Below are 22,094 nucleotides of genomic sequence, written 5' to 3'. Positions count from 1 at the left end.
CATTACTAATCAGACTAACATCATTCCAGGATAAAAGTATGAAAAATGAACAAATCACACAATAAATCTAGCAGAAGTACAGAATGTATCGCTTACCACACTGCCTTGCATACAAATAAGAGTGGGCCCCCTAGTGTTCAGTTGTTTCCTGTCAATTTCAGGGGGGGAAATGAGAATGTTTTCTTGGGTCTTGGTATCTTTTATTACAAATAATACACATATAAAGAAACAGTGCAACTCCTTGCAACACTAGGATTTTTGAAAAACAGAAAGCCGCAGCAGATGGGCTGTTCTTTGGTCAATCATCAATCACGACTTCACCACAGCTTCAGGCAAGGTTATTTATTTTAGTTACTGGATCCCTACTTCTGGTGCTACTGTCCACAAACAGATCCACGTCTGTAATAGAAGGGGGAAAAAGGTGTTAAGTAGAAAAAAGGGAGTTAAGAAATAACTACGTCATTTACTTGCTCTGCTTCCAGTGTGTCCCAACCTTTATTGAGCCAAGGCACACATTTTACATGAGAAAAAAGGTACGCCACACCACCCAAAAGAAAATATATCAAAAAGTATGAATGCTGAAATAATTGTGCTAATAATGTCTCAATTTGTTCACAAATTGACTTAGTTTGAAATATGGGCCTAATTTATTGAACAGAAACTTGATATAAGTGCAGGAAGCCACACATTATTCTGTTGTATAAATGGCAAGATGTTTATTGTACTTCACCTTCTGCCATCTAACGGAAGAGCATTTAATTAATCTGCCTGTCACTATATATGAAGAAAGATATATTTGTAATTAATAAATAATATATTGCAGAAAAGGCAGCTATCTTCGGGCGAGAGGCGGGATATACCCTGAACTGGTTGCCAGCCAATCACAGGGCACATATAAACAAACAACCATTCACACTCACATTCACAACTATGGGTAATTTTGAGTTGTCAATTAACCTACCATGCATGTTTTTGGGATGTGGGAGGAAACCGCAGTGCCCGGAGTAAATCCACGCAGGTACGGGGAGAACATGCAAACTCCACACAGGCAAGGCCTGGATTTGAACCCCAGTCGTCAGAACTGTGAGGCAGATGTGCTAACCAGTCATCCAACGTGCTGGCGGGGTTGGGAATCCCTTTCCTAAATTATGTTACAGTACTAATGTTTGCTCTTACCCGTGAGATTGGCACTGCAGGTCATTGGTACAGGGGCAGTAGTCGCGAGGACCCTCCTGGTCCCAGGCAAGCATGTCCATTAATAGGTTAGGTTGGTTCAGGCAGGCCTCCCCCTTTCCCGGTTTGGGGTTGCACACAGGAAATAAAAGCTCTGGAAAGAATAGGGAAGGGGGCAGTCTAAAGAGGGGCAGGCTACACAAGCACATGGATTTAAAAACATTTAACTAGTGCTGCCACTGTTGAATATTTTTGGAATGGAAACATTTATTTTGCATTAATTTATTGCAAAATCATTGTTTTCTGATTACTGTTCATTAACCGATTATTGTTGTTTATTTGTTGTTGTTTAATGATTAAACAACACCAAAATAAACAAAAATTAAGCAATATCACACCAGAGGGATTGATGTACTTACCAACCTTTTGAAACTGAGAGCTACTTCTTGGGTATTATTGTGGAGGGCTACTAGTTTGATATACACTTCTGAGACTGCTTCAGGTTCAACTCCATGCCAGTTACAGATTCATACTACGGCTGCAAATAACGATTACTTCCGTTAAACTATTTTTTTCCCACCAATGATGATTCAGTTATGGGTTTGATCTGTAACATGTCAGAAAATAGGGGAAAATGTTGATCATTGTTTTCCAAAGTAAATGCACGTTTAAAAATGTCTTATTTTACAACCCCGATTCCAATGAAGTTGGGGCGTTGTGTTAAACATAAATAAAAACAGAATACAATGATTTGCAAATCATGTTCAACCTATATTTAATTTAATACACTAAAAAGACAAGATATTTAATGTTCAAACTGATCAACTTTATTGGTTTTAGCAAATAATCATTAACTTAGAATTTTATGGCTGCAACACGTTCCAAAAAAGCTGCGACAGGTGGCAAAAAAGACTGAGAAAGTTGAGGAATGCTCATCAAACACCTGTTTGGAACATCCCACAGGTGAACAGGCTAATTAGGAACAGGTAGGTGCCATGATTGGGTATAAAAGGAGCTTCCCTGAATTGCTCAGTCATTCACAAGCAGAAATGGGGCGAGGTTCACCTCTTTGTGAACAAGTGCGTGAGAAAATAGTCGAACAGTTTAAGGACAATGTTCCTCAACATACAATTGCAAGCAATTTAGGGATTTCATCATCTACGGTCCATAATATCATCAACAGGTTCAGAGAATCTGGAGAAATCACTGCATGTAAGTGGCAAGGCCGAAAACCAACATTGAGTGCCCGTGACCTTCGATCCCTCAGGCAGCACTGCATCAAAAACAAACAAAGGATATCACCACATGGGCTCAGGAAATTGCAGTAAATACAGTTTGGCGCTACATCCGTAGTGCAACTTGAAACTCTACTATGCAAAGCAAAAGCCATTTATCAACAACACCCAGAAATGCCACCGGCTTCTCTGGGCCCGAGCACATCTAAGATGGACTTGGACGCAAAGTGGAAAAGTGTTCCGTGGTCCCACGAGTCCACATTTCAAATTGTTTTTGGAAATTGTAGACGTCGTGTCCTCCGGGCCAAAGACGAAAAGAAACATCCGGACTGTTATGGACACAAAGTTCAAAAGCCAGCATCTGTGATGGTATGGGGCTGTGTTAGTGCCAATGGCATGGTTAACTTACACATCTGTGAAGGCAACATTAATGCTGAAAAGTACATACAGGTTTTGGAGAAACATATGCTGCCATCCAAGCAACGTCTTTTTGATGGACGCCCCTGCTTATTTCAGCAAGACAATGCCAAATCACATTCTGCCCGTGTTACAACAGTGTGGCTTCGTGGTAAAAGAGTGCCTGCAGTTCAGACCTGTCTCCCATTGAAAAATGTGTGGCGCATTATGAAGCGTAAAATATGACAACGGAGACTGTTGAACAGCTGAAGCTGCACATCAAGCAAGAATGGGAAATAATTCCACCTACAAAGCTTCAACAATTAGTGTCCTCAGTTCCCAAACGTTTATTGAATGTTGTTAAAAGGAAAGGTGATGTAACACAGTGGTAAAAATGACCCTGTCCTAGCTTTCTTGGAACGTGTTGCAGCCATAAAATTCTAAGTTAATGATTATTTGCTAAAAATAATAAAGTTTATCTGTTTGAACATTAAAAATATTGTCTTTCTAGTGCATTCAATTAAATATAGGTTGAACATGATTTGCAAATCATTGTATTCTGTTTTTATTTGTTTAACACAATGTCCCAACTTCATTGGGGTTGTAATTAAACACAAAAGATAATCTTCCCATGGGTTCACCACCTGTGGGAGGGGCCATAGGAATCGGGTGCAGTGTGAGCTGGGTGTGGCCGAAGGCAGGGACCTTGACGATCCGATCCCCGGCTACAGAAGCTGGCTCTAGGGACGTGGAATGTCACTTCTCTGGTAGGGAAGGAGCCCGAGCTGGTGTGTGAAGTTGAGAAGTTCCGACTAGATATAGTCGGGCTCGCCTCCACACACAGCTTGGAATCTGGTACCAGTCTGCTTGAGAGGGGTTGGACTTTCTTCCACTCTGGAGTTGCCCACAGTGAAAGGCGCCAAGCAGGTGTGGGTATACTTATTCCCACCCGGCTCAGCGCCTGTACGTTGGGGTTCACCCCGGTGGACGAGAGGCTAGCCTCCTTCTGCCTTTGGGTGGGGGGACAGGTCCTGACTGTTGTTTGTGCCTATGCATCAAACAGCAGTTCAGAGTACATACCCTTTTTGGAGTGCTTGGAGGGGGTGCTGGAGAGCGCACCCGCTGGAGACTCCATTGTTCTGATGTGGTCGTGTCATCGGACTTGCGGGTGCATGTCTTGAACACTAGGGAGAAGAGAGGGGCGGAGCTATTCAACTGATCACCACCTGGTTGTGAGTTGGTTCTGATGGTGGAGGAAGATGCCGGTCGGATTTGCATATTCATGAGTTATTTGTCACAGTAAGTGCGTGACCCCACACCCAGTTAAAGGGTGTGTGCCCGCGGATACATGCAAGTGAATTGACACCGTTTTACATGCACAAAGACTGACAGAAGTGTTCTGTAATTGCTGTGGCCGCACCGCGGAGGCTGAGGACCCCACCCAATCAATCGAGGGGCGGGATCAGGCCTGTGGGACTCCTGAGGCAGCTGATGGATACCGGCTGGCCAAGCGGAATGCAGCTTTGGTGGTCACTGAAGCAAAAACTCAAGCATGGGAGGAGTTCGGTGAGGCCATGGAGAAAGACTTCTGGACGGCTTCGAGGAAATTCTGCTCCACCATCTGGCATCTCAGGAGGGGGAAGCGGAACAGCATCAACACTTTGTATTGGAGGGATGGGGCGCTGCTGACCTCCACTCAGGATGTTGTGAATCGGTGGGGAGAATACTCCGAAGACCTCCTCAATTCAACCAACATGCCTTCCCATGAGCAAGCAGAGTCTGGGGTCTCTGAGGCGGCCTCTCCTATCTCTGGGGTTGAGGTCACTGAGGTGGTTAAAAAGCTCCTCGGTGGCAAGGCCCCGTGGGTGATGAGATTCGCTCAGAGTTTCTAAAGGCTCTGGAGATTGTGGGGCTGTCCTGGTTGACACACCTCTGCAACATAGCGTTGACATCGGGGACAGTGCCTCTGGATTGGCAAACTAGGGTGGTGGTTTTTAAGAAGGGGGACCGGAGGGTGTGTTCCAACTACAGGGGGATACACACTCCTCAGGTCTATTCAGTGGTGCTGGAGAGGAGGGTCTGTTGGGAAGTCGAATCTCAGATTCAGGAGGAGCAGTGGAGTTTTCATCCTGGCTGTGGAACAGTGGATCAGCTCTACACACTCGGCGGGGTCCTCGAGGGTGCATGGTAGTTTGCCCAACCAGTCTACATGTGTTTTGTGGAGTTGGAGAAGGCGTTCGTCCGTGTCCCTCGGGGAGTCTTGTGCAAGTATGGGGTACCGAACCCCCTGATACGGGCTGTTCGGTCCCCATACCACCAGTGTCAGAGTTTGGTCCGCATTGCTGGCAGTAAGTCAGTCTCGTTTCCGGCGAGAGTTGTACTCCGCCAAGGCTGCCCTTTGTCACCGATTCTGTTCATTGCTTTTATGGACAGAATTTCTAGGTGCAGCCGAGGCATAGAGGGGGTCCGGTTTGGTGGCCTCAGTATTGCATCTCTGCTTTTTGCAGATGATGTGGTTCTGTTGGCTTCATCAAGCCATGATCGCTAAGTCTCTCTGGAGCGGTTCGCAGCCGAGTGTGAAGCAGCTGGGATGGAAATCAGTACCTCCTAATCTGAGACCATGAAAAGGGTGGCGTGCCCTCTCCAGGTCAGGGATGAGATCATGCCCCGAGTGGAGGAGTTCAAGTATTTTGGGGACTTGTTCACGAGTGAGGGAAGAATGGAATGGGAGATCGACAGGTGGATCGGTGCAGCATCTGCAGTGATGCAAACTTTGTATCGGTCCGTTATGGTAAAGAAGGAGCTAAGCCGAAAGGCGAAGCTCTCAATTTAGCGGTCGATCTACGTTCCTACAATTACCTATGGTCACGAGCTGTAGGTCGTGACCGAAAGAACAAGATCCCGGATACAAGCGGCCAAAATTAGTTTCCTCCGCAGGGTGTCCGGGCTCTCCCTTGGATATAGGGTAGAAGCGCGGTCATCCGGGAGGGGCTTAGAGTTGAGCCGCTGCTCCGCCACATTGAGAGGAGCCAGATGAGGTGGCTGGGGCATCTGATTCGCCTCCCGGGTGAGGTGTTCCAGTCACATCCCACCAGGAGGAGACCCCGGCGACGACCCAGGAGACGCTGGAGAGACTATGCCTCCCAGCTGGCCTCGGAACGCCTCAGTATCCCCCCGGAGGAGCTGGATGACGTGGTTGGGGAGAGGGAAGTCTGGGCGTCCCTGCTAAAGCTACTGCCCCCGTGACCCGACCTCGGATAAGCGGAAGAAAATGGATGGATGAATGGATGGACAAAAGATAATCAGTCTGCTTTCATAAAGGACTACAGAAGTCAGAGAATATTTACTTTTGAGAGGCTGAAATCAGAGGATTTGGACAACTTAAATTTGAACAATGGCTCTTACCAAAATAGTTTAATTTATATGATGATCGATTAGTTGTTGATTAATCGATTAAGTGTGACACCTCTACGTTTAACGTAATAAGTGCTGTGAAAAAGTATTGGCCACCTTCACAAATTATCAGATTTTTGCATAGTTTCTCCACTTTAATATTTCGGATTGTCAAACAAATTTAAATATCAGACAAATATTCTCCAATCGAACTTAAAATGCTGTTTTTAAATGGTGATTTCATTTGTTGAGGAAAAAAAACTACTAAAAGTCGGAAATGCAGGGTGTTCCAAACCTTTAATAACTCTAAATCAATATGGGACTCAACACGTAAACCAAAAGGCATTCTTTGTGCACACTTAAATATACGAAGCATTTTAACGAAAAGTGATCAGGTCAATCACCTTCTCACTGACTCAAATATTGACTTCCTCTGCCTATCTGAGACATGGCTCCATGAATCTTCGCCCTCAGCAATACTATCTGTAACTGGTTATAAAATGTTTAAAAACGACAGACAGGGTGCTAAGGGAGGAGGTGTTATGATTTATGCCAAGGACACTTTTAATTGAATGAAATACATGTTACAGATGAGAATGGAGTAGAATTTTGTTTCTTTGTCACAGCAAATGTCTTTTATTCTTGTAGTTATTTATAGGCCTCCCTCATCAAATGCAGCTTTTTATGAAAAGATGGAAATGTTACTGAAACAACTCAATCTTGCAAAAGAGGTGATAATAATGGGTAACCTAAATGTTAATTGGGAAGTTAACAAAGTTAGGAAAAAATTTAAAAGGGTTATGGATGATATGGATATGACTCAGGTAATTAATGGCCCTATGAGAATTACAAACTCCACCCGAACTCAGATTGATCTAGCTTTTACTAATAGGCCAGAAAGGATCTTGAAGCCATACAATATGCTCACAGGATTGTCTGATCACAATCTTATAATGGTCATAAGAAAATTAAATAAAAAGCGCTTCAAGGGTGGCCACCACTGAATCCAATAGGATACCAAAACATGAACAACAACATTTCCAAGATTCTATCCAAGAAGTAAACTGGGATGTATTACTCGCTGGTAAAAATTTAGATGAGGATTGTTCGAAATTTGCCAACAAAAAACAAGAAATTATTATACAATTTACACGGATAATTAAACTAAAAGCTAGAAAGAATGGCCTTCCTTGGTTAAACACATTTATTCTGAAACTGATGAAAGAACGCGATCATTCCTTGTAGTTGTCGGTCAAATCAGGATACAATAGACACCACTTTATTTCACTGAGAAATAGGGTAGTGAAAGAAATAAGAAAATCTAAAGCTGACTTTTTCATTACTGCTTTGAATAGTGCGAAGGGAAATTAAAAAATAACCTGGAATTATATTAAAAAACTATTGGGTGATACACAAAATAACAAAACAAAACTAATGCAAATTAAATTAAATGGAAACATCCTGACGGAACCTCAAGTGATGGCTGATACTTTTAACAACTACTTCATTGAATCTGTGTCAGAAATCTCTTCTAAGTTTGCAGTAAAACAAAGGAAGGAATACGCTGCATTGTCTGCAACGCAGTTCTTTACTATTAAATTATTACTGAGACCAAAGTTATCGATTTAATTCATTCACTCAAACCATCTTAGGCAAAGGATGTTTTTGGAATGGACACGAACATGCTCAAAGACCTAGGTTCAACTCTTGATACTCCTATTGCCTCAATCATTAATCTTTCAATTTCATCTGGTCACTTTCCAAAGGCCTGGAAATCTGGTATTGTTATCCCTGTCTTTAAATCCGGTGACTCAACTTCTGTGAATAACTACCGACCTATAAGCATTCTTCCGGCCATTTCCAAAGTTGCAGAAAAATGGGTGTCAGAGCAGATTGTCCATTATTTAAACAGCAGCTCCCCCTCTCTCCACGCCATGCAGTTCGGTTTCAGAACCAAGCATTCCACTGAAATGGCTACATGCCTCTTTATTGAGAAAATAAAATCTTCTCTCGACATGGGTGAAGTTGTAGGGGCGGTGGAAAGCTTTTGATACAGTAAATCACTCTGTTCTTCTTACCAAGCTCTCAAAATGTAACTTCTCTCGCAAAGCTGTGAGCTGGATTGAATCATATCTGCATGATCTGTATCAGTTAACAACTGCATATCAGAGTCTCTTAGGCTAACCTCTGGAGTCCCTCAGGGATCAATATTAGGCCCCCTTTTATTTAGTCTTCATATCAACGATTTGCCCACTGTTTGTTCTGAAGCAGAGTGTGTAATGTATGCAGACGACACAGTTTTCTTTGTTCATGGTCGCTCCAAAGATACTGTTGCTTCTAAACTCACTAATATAATGTCCTGTGTCACAACTTGGTTGCAGGAGTGCTGTCTTCAGCTAAACGTTTCTAAACCTGTAGGCATGTATTTCACTAAAACAAATAGAGTATCACCTGACCCCGATATACTTGTTAATGGAGAAAAAATGCAAATTGTCAGCCAATACAAATATATTGGGTTAATAATAGATTCACAGCTTTCCTTTAAAGTCCATATTGACAAATTGTGTAAAAAATATCAAATTAAACCTTGAAAATTTTCGTGCAATTCGAAATGAAATGTCAACTGAAGCCGCAAAAATTTACCGACATTCAATGATTCTTAGTCACTTTAACTATTGCATAACCAGTTGGTCCCAGGCTGGTCAGAATGCAAAAAAACCATTGGAAGTTTTGTACAAACAAGTAATTAAAGTGATGGATAAAAAAACAAGGCACTATCATTCAATGTGCAATTTTTAAAAAATACAGTCTTTTAAACTGGGACAGTCTTCACATATTTGCAGATTTAAATTTTATTTGTAAAGCACTGCATGATTTGGCTCCAGCTCCTCAGGCTGAGTTCATCAGCCAAAGAAACAGCTCTGAGCGTGTCACTCGAGGCTCTGTCAGAGGTGACTGTCTCATTCCTAAGCGCATGGGCACTTTCAGTAAGTCAGCCTGGTCAGTGAGGAGCGCTGGTGAGTGGAACTCAGTACCTGAGGAGGTTAAACTGCTTACAACATACAAGGCCTTCACAAAAAAACTGAAGATGTGGCTTGTTAACACCTATAGCTGCCAACACTAAAAGACAAGTATGTTGTGATGGTTTTTTTTTTTGTTATGATCAAATGATTTGTGGTTTTATTCTCTCTTAATAGTATCATAAATCTTTGATTATGTATCCTGTATTATATTGTCTTGTTGATGCATTTTACTGCTTTTTTACATCATGGCCAGAGGACTACAGATGAAAACTAGCCTTCTGGCTAATTCTGGCTTTTTAACCATGTGTATTTCATGTGTTTTATGAAATTGCATTGTCCCCTTTCAAATAAACTGATTAATAATAATAATTAAGTCCCCCTCGCCCTATGTGAAAAAGTAATTACCTCCCTTGTTAAATCATGACTTAAATGTGGCTAATCACCATTTTTGGTTAATTTTCACTGATCACACCCAAGTCTGATTACCTCCAGACTCGTTCAATCAAGAAATCACTTGAACAGAATCTGTCCCGACAAAATCAAGTCGGACAAAAGATAAAAAAGCTGCAACAAAATGACACGGTCCAAAGAAACTGCTTGCTGCCCTCAACCTTCATCTAAATGAAATGTCAGAGGATCAGGACACTATGATGAGACAGGTGGCCTCACAGTTTGAAGTTCTAATGAATATGGTTCAAAAGAAGGAACCAGCTGGCACAGCACCCGATGCCGCCACTGTACCACCATTTCCGTGTGAATCAGTCACCATGCCGCCACCTGCCGCTGCTGTCTGCCCACAGCTCTCTCGACCGGAGAGGTTCTCTGGAGATTTCGGCAATAGCCCGTTCATCACTCAGTGCGAACTCCACTTTGAGCTGCAGGCAGCTGCCTTCCCCACTAAACGGGCAAATATCGCTTAGTGGCAGATCAAGAGATTCATACATCTGTATTTATTGACTCTCGTTCTGTTGCAAATTTACTTAACTCCATCCTTGTTAGACGAATGCATCTTAGAACCTTTCAAGTAAGACGCCACTGCAACGCTTTTATGCTGCAGACGGCAGTTTTATGGGCAAGATCATTCACCGCACCCAAACATTCATGTTAATATTTCCTGATTCACAATCGGAACGCATTAATTTTCATGTTTTTGACGCTATGAATTATGACCTTATTTTAGGGAATCCTTGGTTGAATGTTATGTCATGGAGCAGCAATTGCGCCCAGAACTGTTTCAAGCCTCCATGTAATGTTCAGGGATATGTTTCAAATGAAATTCCACAGACCCCATCTGGGGATCCTGACTTGTCGACTCATAGTAAGTCTAGACCCTGTTCTGATTATTCACCTTGCCTTTTTGTCTCACGTTTTTTGGATACTGTTGCCTTTACGCATTGCCTGCCTGTCTACCGACCTCTGCCCATTTATTCAACCTCTTTTTGAAACTGTCCATTGAATTGGAGTCGTACATTTTGGGTCCTGTCCTTTCTTCCGTTCCTGACATTTCTAAAGCTTTAGGATTCCGACGAACCATAGGAAGAGCCACTATCCTCACATGGAGAAAACATGGAACAGTGGTGAACCTTCCCAGGAGTGGCCGCCCTACAAAGAATACCTCGAGAGACTTATGACTTATCCAGGACACCACAAAGGAACTCAGGACAACTTTTAAAGAACTGCAGGCCTCCCTTTCCTCAGTTAAAGGCAGTGTTCATGACACAACAATAAGGAAGAGACTGGGAAAAAATGGCATCAATGGCATAGTTCCAAGGTGAAAACCACTGCTGATCAAAAAGAACATTAAAGGCTCGTCTTACTTTTGCAAAAAAAAACGTCTGAATGATTTCCAAGACTTTTGAGAGAATATTATATGGAGTGACGAGATTACATTTATCTTTTTGGAAGGTGTGTGTCTCATTACATCTGGTGTAAATGTAGCACAGAATTCCAGAAAAAGAACATCAAACCAACAGTCAAACATGGTGGTGGTAGTGTGATGGTCTTGGGCTGCTTGCTCCTTCAGGACGTGGACAACTAGCTGTGATTGATGGAACCATGAATTCTACTCTTGAACAGAAAATCGTGAAGGAGAATGTTTAGCCATCAGTTTGTGACCTCAAGCTGAAGCGCCCTTGGGTTCTGCAGCGCCCTTGGGTTCTGCAGCAGGATAACGATCCAAAACACACCAATAAGTCAACTTCTTAATGGCTTAAAAAACAACATAAAGGTTTTGGAGTGGCCAACTCAATGTCCAGACTTGAATCTGACTGAAATGCAGTGGCATCACCTTAAAAAAGGCTGTTCATGCTTGAAAACACTAAGTTTCTGCTGAATTCAAACAACTCTGCAAGGAAGAGTGGGTCAATATATCTCCACAGAGATGTGAAAGACTCATTGCTTGTTATAGAAAACGCTTGATTTCAATTGTTGCTGCTGAGGATGGACCAAACTGTTATTAGGTTTAGGGGGCCATTACTTTTTCACACAGGGCCAGGTAACGTTGCACAGTTGTTTTTCCTTAATAAATGAAATCCCCATTTAAAACAGCATTTTAAGTTCACTTGGGTTATATTTGTCAGATATTTACATTTGTTTGAGGATCTTAAACATTTGAGTGGGAAAAATATAAGAATTTGAGAAGGGGGCCAATACCTTTTCACGGCACTGGAAATTAAAACACATCTAGAAAGCACGTCTGCCTTACAGTCAAGGGTTCTGGTTTCAAAAATTTGAATCTCCAGTATGTGGAGTTTGCATGTTGTCCTTATCCGTGTGTAGGTTTTCGCCGATCATTACGAAAACATGCGTGCGAGACTTGTTAAGGACTCTAAATTGCCCATAGGTGTAAATGTGAGTGTGAATAGTTAAATCTGTCTAAACCTGTGGTTAAATCTCTCAATGTTAGTTAGTCTTGTGGGACGTCTTTAAGCAAAGAGGTTACCTCGTTGGAAGGCACAGCAGAGGTCCAGTTTGCAGTCATTCTGACCCTGACAGATTGTTCCCTCTGTTCCCTCAGTGGCATTGACTGTACACTGGCCCCAAACACACATCTGGCTTGGGCAACACTCCTCATTCTTTGTGCAGGGCTAAGAAGGGAAAGACATTCAGATATGCAAACTGTAATGCAAATATTTCACAAAACCAAACTCGATTCACATAATGGCCACAGTGAGATTTCACAGATAATGCAAATAATTGAGGAGCAGGGAATTAAGTTTCACAAATAGTATAGATTAACAAAATTACATTTATACAGGGCCATTGGGAGGAACTACACTTCCATGATGGCTGGGATATTAGAGAATTCATTTGAAGATTTTTCATTTCTGTACAAGTCAATCCATCTGAAACTAGGCTTTTGATTATTGATTTGATCATGTGTAAATGTGTGCACTGAGAAAGGTGCTTCATATTATCAGTTTTTATCATATAACCAACATTCATTTGTTTCATTGCTCACATATAAATAAACTTTCTTAACAAAGACTGACTTCCCACCATGTCAGTTGGTATGCAGGGCAGGCATTTGGAGCTGTCAATCCCATACAAACAATACTTCAGTTCACCACAGTCCTCGTCCACCATGCATTCCTGTGGTGTTAGATACAGGCATAATCATTGATGGGGCAACGAAATTAAGCATGAACCTTGCACTACCAGAATGACTACATACATACATACATACATACAGTTTTTTAGGCACATAAATCTCAAATCTGCTGCTCTGCCTCATCTCATTCTGCTGTTACATCAATTTCATTGTTCTGTGCGTTATAACTCAGTCTCCATATACTAACTTACTGATTAACAGTGTTGGAAAGATTACTTTGGAAATGTAGTTGGATACAATTATAAGTTACCCTGTTGAAAATGTATTTGTTGTGTAAATATTTCAATTAATTTCTCAAAGTAATATAACTAATTACATTTGATTACATTTGGATTACTTTTCTTAATTTTTAATGAATGCATCAACCATAGATAATTATTTGGGAATTAACTACATAGTATTTGTTCTTTACACAAATAATTAACTGATAACAAACCATGATGAAATGTAAATACATGATTTTTAAAAACATTTGTTTGTTGCATTATAAGTGTACAGCATGTGGAAAACCACCATACTTTACCATGTGGACCTAATGACAAATGTGCACAATTAAGACATTATCGCTTCATATGACAACCCAGAAGTGAATGTTCCATAAAGAAAGTCAAAATTATTAAGATGAAACTGTTCCAAAATCAATGTTCTTATCCAGTATATGTTCTAGAGTGTAACTGTGAGTCTGACCTTTAAAGGAATCTCAGACAAACTAATAGATTACACCACAAGGTGGCGCTTCAAGATCACATTTGGAAAAATGTCATGTTTGGGACTGCTTCAGAATGGCACATGATCAAAGAGAGCCAATCACGGGCGAGTCTAGGTTGACTTCTTTGGATGGGCTGAGCCCATAACCCAATTTTGGAAAGTACCCTTCTGAAATTTGATCGACCTTTTTCTACCTTGAAAAAGACCTTTTGGTGGATGACCCAAAATAGGGCTAGCCTCGCCACAAATAGATAATAATAATAATTATTATTATTATTATTATTATTAAATCTATTTATCTATTTATTCAATACATTATAAAAGTCTGGTTTATTGTCAGAAAAGCACGGATCTTTTGTAACAGTATGAATACAATATGGGTATTTCATCTCAGAGGAAAGAAATATTACAAACATTTTGACTAGCCTGTAGCTCAATTAAAGAAGAATACATTGTTTATAAATTCACCTTTTTATTTGAGTAATAGACAACACTGTTGAAAGTGTAGTACATACCCATGATTTTTATTTTGGCCGGTCCAGGAGTCCGTAACCTTTTGTTACTATGCTGTGGCATGTCTGAGTGAGCTAAATAATGTAGTTCTGAACCACTAAAGTGATGAAAGGCAACAAGACTGTTTGGAAGAAGGAATGATTAAATGGAAGTGAACTGTGATGACTATTTTGTATTTTATCCGATTTTGTATTTACACGCTTACTATAACAAATTGATTTTCAATGTAAACTATACATTGAGATGCGATAGTTTTGACGAGAAATAAAAGATTCTTGGTAATATTTTGAGTTTTTGTAGGGCATGTCAATTTTTTTCTGCCCCATACTCTAAAAGAAAAGAAAAGAAAAGGAAAAACACCACGTATGAACACGCCCTATGTTGGTATACGATACTTCGGGGAGACATTTGAGATCGTATCATACACTGGTCCAAAAGTCTTCGCTATTAAATTAGCTAGTGATAGCTCCAAGTGCAGCGGCATGGAAGACGACTGATTGGCACATCTGCCTCACAGTTCTGAGGACCGGGGTTCAAATCCCAGCCTCGCCTGTGTGGAGTTTGCATGTTCTCCCCGTTCCTGCGTGGGTTTTCTCCGGGTACTCCGGTTTCCTCCCACAGCCCAAAAGCATGCATGGTAGGATGATTGAAAACCCTAAATTGCCCATAGGTGTGAATGTGAGTGCAAATGGTTGTTTCTATGTGCCCTGCGATTGGCTGGCTACCAGTTCAGGGTGCCCGAATATAGCTGGGATAGGATCCAGCACACCCGCGACCCTAGTGAGGATAAACGGTACAGAAAATGGATGGATGAATATTGTTAGTTACTCCCCAACACTACTAATTAATATATCCTCATCATTATGAAGATGTTAAATACTTTTCTTCATAATTTCATTACCCAAAACTAACCCATTTCTTGACCAGAGAACATACTACTGGTACCGTATTGATGTAGGGTATTTCCTGGCTGCTCAAAACCGAATGAGAGATCAGATGTGGGGCATCTTTCTTTATTAGTGATACCTTCTGTCAACATAGCAGCCCACTGTAATTCACAATATCATCCCGGGCATCTGATTTTTTAGTAACCACAAAAAACACTTGTAGCACTTGTAGCAGATAGCACACCTCAATATATAACAATCCATCCATCCATCCATTTTCTGAGCTGCTTCTCCTCACTAGGGTCGCGGGCGTACTGGAGCCTATCCCAGCTATCATCGGGCAGGAGCCGGGGTACATCCAGAACTGGTGGCCAGCCAATCGCAGGGCACATATAAAAAAACAACAATTTGCACTCACATTCAGACTTACGGGCAATTTAGAGTCGTCAATTAACCTACCATGCATGTTTTTGGGATGTGAGAGGAAACCGGAGTGCCCGGAGAAAACCCACGCAGGAACGGGGAGAACATGCAAACTCCACATATATGTGTATGTATATATATATATATATATATATACATACACACACCGATTGATTGATGTAGATATATCATGCTTAAAGTAAACAATTCTGCAAATTAAAAAGTAGCACGGAATCCTTCTCAGGCTTTTGGAGAAAACGTTAACATCTTGATAAAGCAAATCATAATGATTAACTTATAATCATATACTGCGTAGTACACAACTGCCGATTTACAGTCAATAAAGGGCACTTGAATTTACAACCATATTTTCCCCCAAACAGAACCAGTTCATGAAACTGAGTTTGATATTAGTATCATTTGATTAGGTAGTGTTTAGCCAGAACTGCTAGACAACAGTATATACCAGATAATTTTAAAAGAATCACCATCTTGTGTGCTGTTATAAGTTTCATGTTATAACGTGGTAAGTTTCACATTATAATGTAAAAAGTTTCACGTTAAAATGTAATAAATTTGACTTCCGCATTTGGCAAACCAAAACAAAACAATTTCTTCCGGTTCAGGTCACTGGCGGAGTCCTTTTTGTGTCTTTTGTATCAAAGTTACTAGCTATTCATAACTAACTCCACCTTGGAAGAATGTGAGTGACCAAAGGGTCGCAACAAGAGTTGACAAGTCCTCCGCATGACGAACCTTTTCACATTGTAACGTGAAACTTTTTTTACATTTTGTTTTCTGGTGTGGTAGCAATACACTTCAGTAATATCCCTTCTGATTTTTTTCCCTGGTTTTTTTTCTACAGCATTTGCCATGAGGTCTTCTTGAAGTAATAAAAACAAACTGGAAACTATAAGTAGGGGCTAGACAACCCTGTAATTACCTTAATATGGTCCAGACAAATACAGCTGCCGTTAGTCACACGCATAGTAGCACTTTACCAATCTAGTCAAGTAAATACGTATATCCTAAAAAGGACTTACTGATAACTCATTAGAGAGTAGGACAAACTATTAAAGCATAATCATCACGTGTGGCTTTGATTTAATGTGTAAAGTAAACATTGTTATACAATTAGTCATTGAAGAAGACTAAACATTACGCTGTTTCACCAGTTGGCTATGTACCTTGCTTGACTTTTTTTCCCCTTGCATCAATCTCTAATAATGAAACCTCTTCTATTACCGCTACCAGGAAAAAAAAAACACAATTTTTTTTAGTTAAAATGGTTAACCTCCCCCAGCGCAAGAGGTGCAGCACTGCGCTCCACTTTCACTCTGACATCTCTACTTGCATTCCTGCATGTGTGTGATCTGGTTCTCTGTGGGGAGTGCTACATCAAATATTTGATAGAGTGTGAGCTGAATGTCCCCTTGAGAGATTATAATGTGTAGACAGTCAACACCTGACCTCAACCATGCGTGGTGCCTGTTGATAAATGATGAAACACAGTAAACGTAGACATAGACATAGAGGACAATTGGATGCTAAAGACTTACATGATACATACTGTTCCACTCGCCTGAGCTCGCCATACGTATATGTGATGTGACTCCTGCTGTGTTATTAGTTTTCTTTAAAAGACAATATATATATATATTATTAGAAGACATAAAATCATATTAAAATTAGTTCTTTAATATTATTTCTGATAGCTACACATTGAAGAAGTACCTTGTCGGTGTGAATTGTGCTCGCTCTATCTTTCACAATCTTGTCACTGTGGTGATGATGATTTTCCAGCAACTTGGCACTCTCCGCTGTGATCTGTGGGTTAGAATACACTTGAAAATTAAACAAGCAGACAGAATAGGTATCTGCACATTATTTGCATATAATAAATAAGCTAGACGAAGTGGAAAAAGGTTCCCACAAATATAATTTTGTTCCAAAAGAAGGGGCCCAGTGAAGGGGACACCACTTAATTTATTGTCTCATTATTATTGGGGTTTATTTGCAATGGTGAAGAAATTGCATGACATCAGACTCTTTTTTGCCCCTCTCATGTGGCTTAATAGTATAATTTATCTTTGGAAAGAACTTTCAGGATGATATTTCACACCATGCACTAAAATAACAAAAACAAAAACTTGTTAACTGTTTCCTGAAAGTGCCAGCTGTCCTGAACTGCAAGATTATCAACGATGGCTTTTTATCGCTTCACAAAATCATACCAGTCCTGGCCTAAAGTAAAGAATAACGGCCATCCTAATGATCTTGGACCTGGTCGACTGCATCCTCCAATATGTGCTGGGTATCTTCCATCAACTCCTCCACTTCTCGAAACATGTCGTTCAAGTTGACAAAGCCCCGTTCCTGGTCGTCCGCAATGACCATTGCCCGGCTGGGCACGACTCCGACAGCCGCCCACAACAAACACAGATTGAAAGAAACAGAGAATAACAAAACACAGTTGGCCATTTCTGCGTCTCTTCCTTCTTGTTTGAGACCGATGACGCGGAGAGCACCACTGCACACAGCTGGATGGCTTTTATTTGGAAAGTCTGAGGAGGAGCACAAACTCGGTTTCATGACGTGGAAACGGCTGGATGCAAAGGTTGTTTTCCATGAGCAAGCTGCACACGGATCGACGAACACTCGCCAACTTGGACAGTACTTGTACTGTACGATCATTTAAACGGTAAAGCTTACAAAGTAGGACAATGAATGTTGTTGCCCTATTGACCCGTCAATAAGTATTAAAAACATTATTTTCATTTGATGGCTATACAGTACAGCTTTTTGTGTTCAGTACAGCTTTTTGTGTTCCCACACAGTATTGTAACACGTTCAGGGACTGCATTATAGAGACCCAGCCCTCCGATATCCAGCAGGGGGCGCTGCCTTCCCCTTTCTTCTGTCGTACACCTTGGAATGATCAGTATACACAGTAGACCCCGCATATTCGCGGTTCGGGGATTCACCTATTCGCGGTTTTATTTTCACCCGAAAATCTTCCATCTTTTCCTTTTTCTTTCTTTGTCTTTTAAAAAAAATATATTTTTGTGGGGTGGGGGTAGGGGCAGCAACCCAGGAAATGCATATTGGCTGTATATCCCAAACAGGTCTGTTTGCCATGGGTGACCCTGCCAGAGACATAAAACCCCAGACAACTTAGCTCCAAGGATCATTGGGACACACAAACTTCTCCACCATGATAAGGTGAAGGCTGAAGGAAGGGGCTGACTATTGATTTTTTTATTTTAATTTTTTTACTGACTTAAAGAAAAAACACAATTATTAGCATCCACATTCTTCTTCACCTTTTGGCTTGTCCCTTTAGGGGTCGCCACAACGTGTCATCCTTTTCCATGTAAGCCTATCACCTGCATCCTCCTCTCGAACACCAACTGCCCTCATGTCTTCCCTCACGACATCAATCAACCTTCTCTTTGGTCTTCCTCTAGCTCTCTTGCCTGGCAGCTCCATCCTCATCACCCTTCTACCAATATACTCACTCTCTCTCCTCTGGACTTGTCAGAACCATCGAAGTCTGCTCTCTCTAGCTGTTTCCAAAACATCGAACCTTGGCTGTCCCTCTGATGAGCTCATTTCTAATTTTATCCAACCTGGTCACCCCAAGGGCAAACCTCAAGATCTTCATTTCCGCCACCACCAGCTCTGCTTCCTGTTGTCTCTTCAGTGCCACTGTCTCTAATCCGTACATCATGGCTGGCCTCACTACTGTTTTATAAACTTTGCCCTTCATCCAAGCAGAGACTCTTCTGTCACATAACACACCTGACACCTTCCTCCACCCGTTCCAATCTGCTTGGACCCGTTACTTCACTTCCTGACCACACTCACCATTGCTCTGGATGATTGACCCCAAGTATTTAAAGTCCTCCACCTTTGCTATCTCTTCTCCCTGTAGCCTCACTCTTCACTCTAATCTTCATTCCTCTGCTTTCCAGTGCATGCCTCCATCTTTCTAACTGTTCCTCCACCTGCTCCCTGCTTCCACTGCAGATCACAATGTCATCTGCAAACATCATGGTCCATGGGGATTCCAGTCTAACTTCATCTGTCAGCCTATCCATCACCACTGCAAACAGGAAGGGGCTCCCACCTCCACCTTAAATTCGTCTGTCACACCTACAGCACACCTCACCACTGTTCTGCTGCCCTCATACATGTCCTGTATTATTCTAACATACTTCTCTGCCACTCCAGACTTCCGCATGCAGTACCACAGTTCCTCTCTGGGTACTCTGTCATAAGCTTTCTTTAGATCTACAAAGACACAATGTAGCTCCTTCTGACCTTCTCTGTACTTTTCCATAAACATCCTCAAGGCAAATAATGTATCTGTCATACTCTTTCTAGGCATGAAACCATATTGTTGCTCGCAAATATTCACTTCTGTCTTGAGTCTAGCCTCCACTACTCTTTCCCACAACTTCATTGTGTGGCTCATCAACTTTATTCCTCTATAGTTCCCATAGCTTTGCACATCACCCTTGTTCTTAAAAATGGGCACCAGCACACTTTTCCTCCATTCCTCAGGCATCTTCTCATGTGCTAGAATTCTATTGAACAAGCTGGTCAAAAACTCCACAGCCACCTCTCCTCTCCTCTTACATACCTCCACAGGAATGTCATCAGGACCAACTGCCTTTCCATTTTTCATCCTCTTTAATGCCTGTCTAACTTCCCCCTTACTAATCATTGTCACTTCCTGGTGCACCACACTTGCCTCTTCTACTCTACTTTCCCCATTCATCAACTCTTTCCATCTGTCCAGCACACTACTGGCACCAGTCAACATATTTCCATCTCTATCCTTAATCACCCTAACCTGCTGCACATCCTTCCCATCTCTATCCCAGTCTGGCCAACCTGTGTAGATCCTTTTCTCCTTCTTTAGTGTCCAACCTGGCATACATGGCATCATATACCTCTTGTTTGGCCTTTGCCACCTCTACCTTTGCCGCATCTTGATGTATTCCTTTCGCCTCTTCTCTGTCCTCTCAGTGTCGCACTTCTTCTTAGCTAACCTTTTTCGTTGTATGATTTCCTGTACTGTGAGGTTCCACCACCAAGTCTCCTTCTCTCCTTTCCTGCCAGAAGATACACCAAGTACTCTCCTGCCTGCCTCTCTGATCACCTTGGCTGTAGTGGTCCAGCCTTCTGGAAGTTCCTCCTGTCCACCGGGAGCCTGTCTGACCTCTTCCAGAAAAGCCGCACAACACTCTTCCTGTCTCAGCTTCCACCTCATGGTTCTCTGCTCTGCTTTGTCTTCCTATTCTTCCTCCCTACCACCAGAGTCATCTTACACACCACCATCCTATGCTGTCTAGCCACTCTCTACCCTACCACAACCTTACAGTCAGTAACCTCCTTCAGATTACATCGTCTGCACAGGATGTAATCCACCTGCGTGCTTCTACTTCCGCTCTTGTAGGTCACCCTATGTTCCTGCCTCTTCTGGAAAAAAGTGTTCACTACAGCTATTTGCATCCTTTTTGCAAAGTCTACCACCATCTGTCCCTCCAAGTTCCGTTCCTGCATGCCGTACTTACCCATCACTTCTTCATCACCCCTATTTCCTTCACCAACATGTCCATTACAATCTGCACCAATCATGACTCTCGCTCTGTCTGGGATGCTCAGAACTACTTCACCTAGCTCCTTTCAGAATTTCTCTTTCACCCCTAGGTCTCACATCGTGCCTGTGTGGCATAGCCACTAATCACATTATACATAACACCCTCAATTTCAAGTTTCAGCCTCGTCACTCGATCTGATACTCTTTTCACCTCCAAGACATTCTTAGCCAACTCTTCTTTTAAAATAACCCCGACTCCATTTCTCTCATTTTGGATGAATGCTCATATCTGTTTGGCAAAGTTTTAAGCTGGATGCCCTTCCTGACGCAACCCTCTGCATTTATCCGGGCTTGGGACCAGCCTACAGTTTGCACTGGCTTGTGCCCCCCCATTGGGCTGCATTATTAGCATACACATTGATTTCTTTTAATTGACATTGTGACAATAAGTTAAACATGACTTAGAAAATTCTGCTATTTGGCTGACGATATGTTAATCAGTAGCATAATTACAGGGAGCAACCAATCAAAGAGATTTGTTTTCACTTTCTTTTGGGATGTGCCCCCTGAGCAATTTGATTTTAACCCATGTCTCAGTAGAGATGACTTGAATTGGACCACCCTGACAACATTTTATGGACAGTTTTCAACGACGGTATATTCATTTAGCTGCGTAGCAGCCTCACCAACTCAATGCTTATATGAAATGTTGGCGTCCCAGTTCGGCACACAGGCATTAAGACAAAGCCCAATATGTCTCCCTGGTTCCAATAACTGATGGGTAGAAAGATAAGGATCGGAATTAATATTCTCCTTTAAAATGCCAAAGACCTACAGTATTGCGCTGGATGTAATGGCAGCAATGTTCTGGCTTGACATCCAACATGCAAAGGTGCTTCAGCAGCATTCTTCACACCTATGGTATTTCTTTTACTTTCTTAATCCACGAACCATTATGTTCAAGGTGCTCCTTTAAGGTAAATCTTTGCATCCATATATTTTTAGGCAGTTTTAACTACAGTATGAGCCTTCCCAACATATAGAAGTGATAGATTCCAAGATGTTGCGATCCAACCAAGTCTGCATATTTCAGAGAGTAAAATGGTCTTAAATTTCCTTGATGTT

General features: G+C 41.7%; 1 protein-coding gene across 3 annotated transcripts; it reads right to left on the bottom strand.

Moving 5' to 3' along the window:
* Positions 1-193: 193 nt before the first annotated feature.
* On the bottom strand, positions 194-21,385 carry dkk3b (dickkopf WNT signaling pathway inhibitor 3b). Of its 3 annotated transcripts, none has more exons than XM_061676744.1 (7): positions 20,529-21,385; positions 17,096-17,188; positions 16,921-16,995; positions 12,719-12,811; positions 12,162-12,306; positions 1,177-1,327; positions 194-399 (listed from the first exon to the last, which is right to left on the bottom strand). In XM_061676744.1, exons 1-7 carry the CDS (start codon positions 20,637-20,639, stop codon positions 375-377), a joined length of 693 nt encoding a protein of 230 aa, XP_061532728.1. In that variant the 5' UTR covers positions 20,640-21,385; the 3' UTR covers positions 194-374. The 3 variants fall into 3 exon arrangements, with proteins under 3 accessions (XP_061532728.1, XP_061532726.1, XP_061532727.1); XM_061676742.1 differs by lacking the exon at positions 20,529-21,385 and adding an exon at positions 17,645-17,896; XM_061676743.1 differs by lacking the exons at positions 194-399; positions 20,529-21,385 and adding exons at positions 3,885-3,988; positions 17,645-17,896 and having other exon boundaries at positions 1,183-1,327.
* Between the last annotated feature and the right edge of the window lie 709 nt (positions 21,386-22,094).

Source organism: Phycodurus eques, chromosome 5 (assembly GCF_024500275.1).
Source record: "Phycodurus eques isolate BA_2022a chromosome 5, UOR_Pequ_1.1, whole genome shotgun sequence".
In the NCBI taxonomy this organism is placed as follows: Eukaryota; Metazoa; Chordata; class Actinopteri; order Syngnathiformes; family Syngnathidae; genus Phycodurus; species Phycodurus eques.
This window is presented reverse-complemented; position numbering and strand designations above follow the sequence as displayed.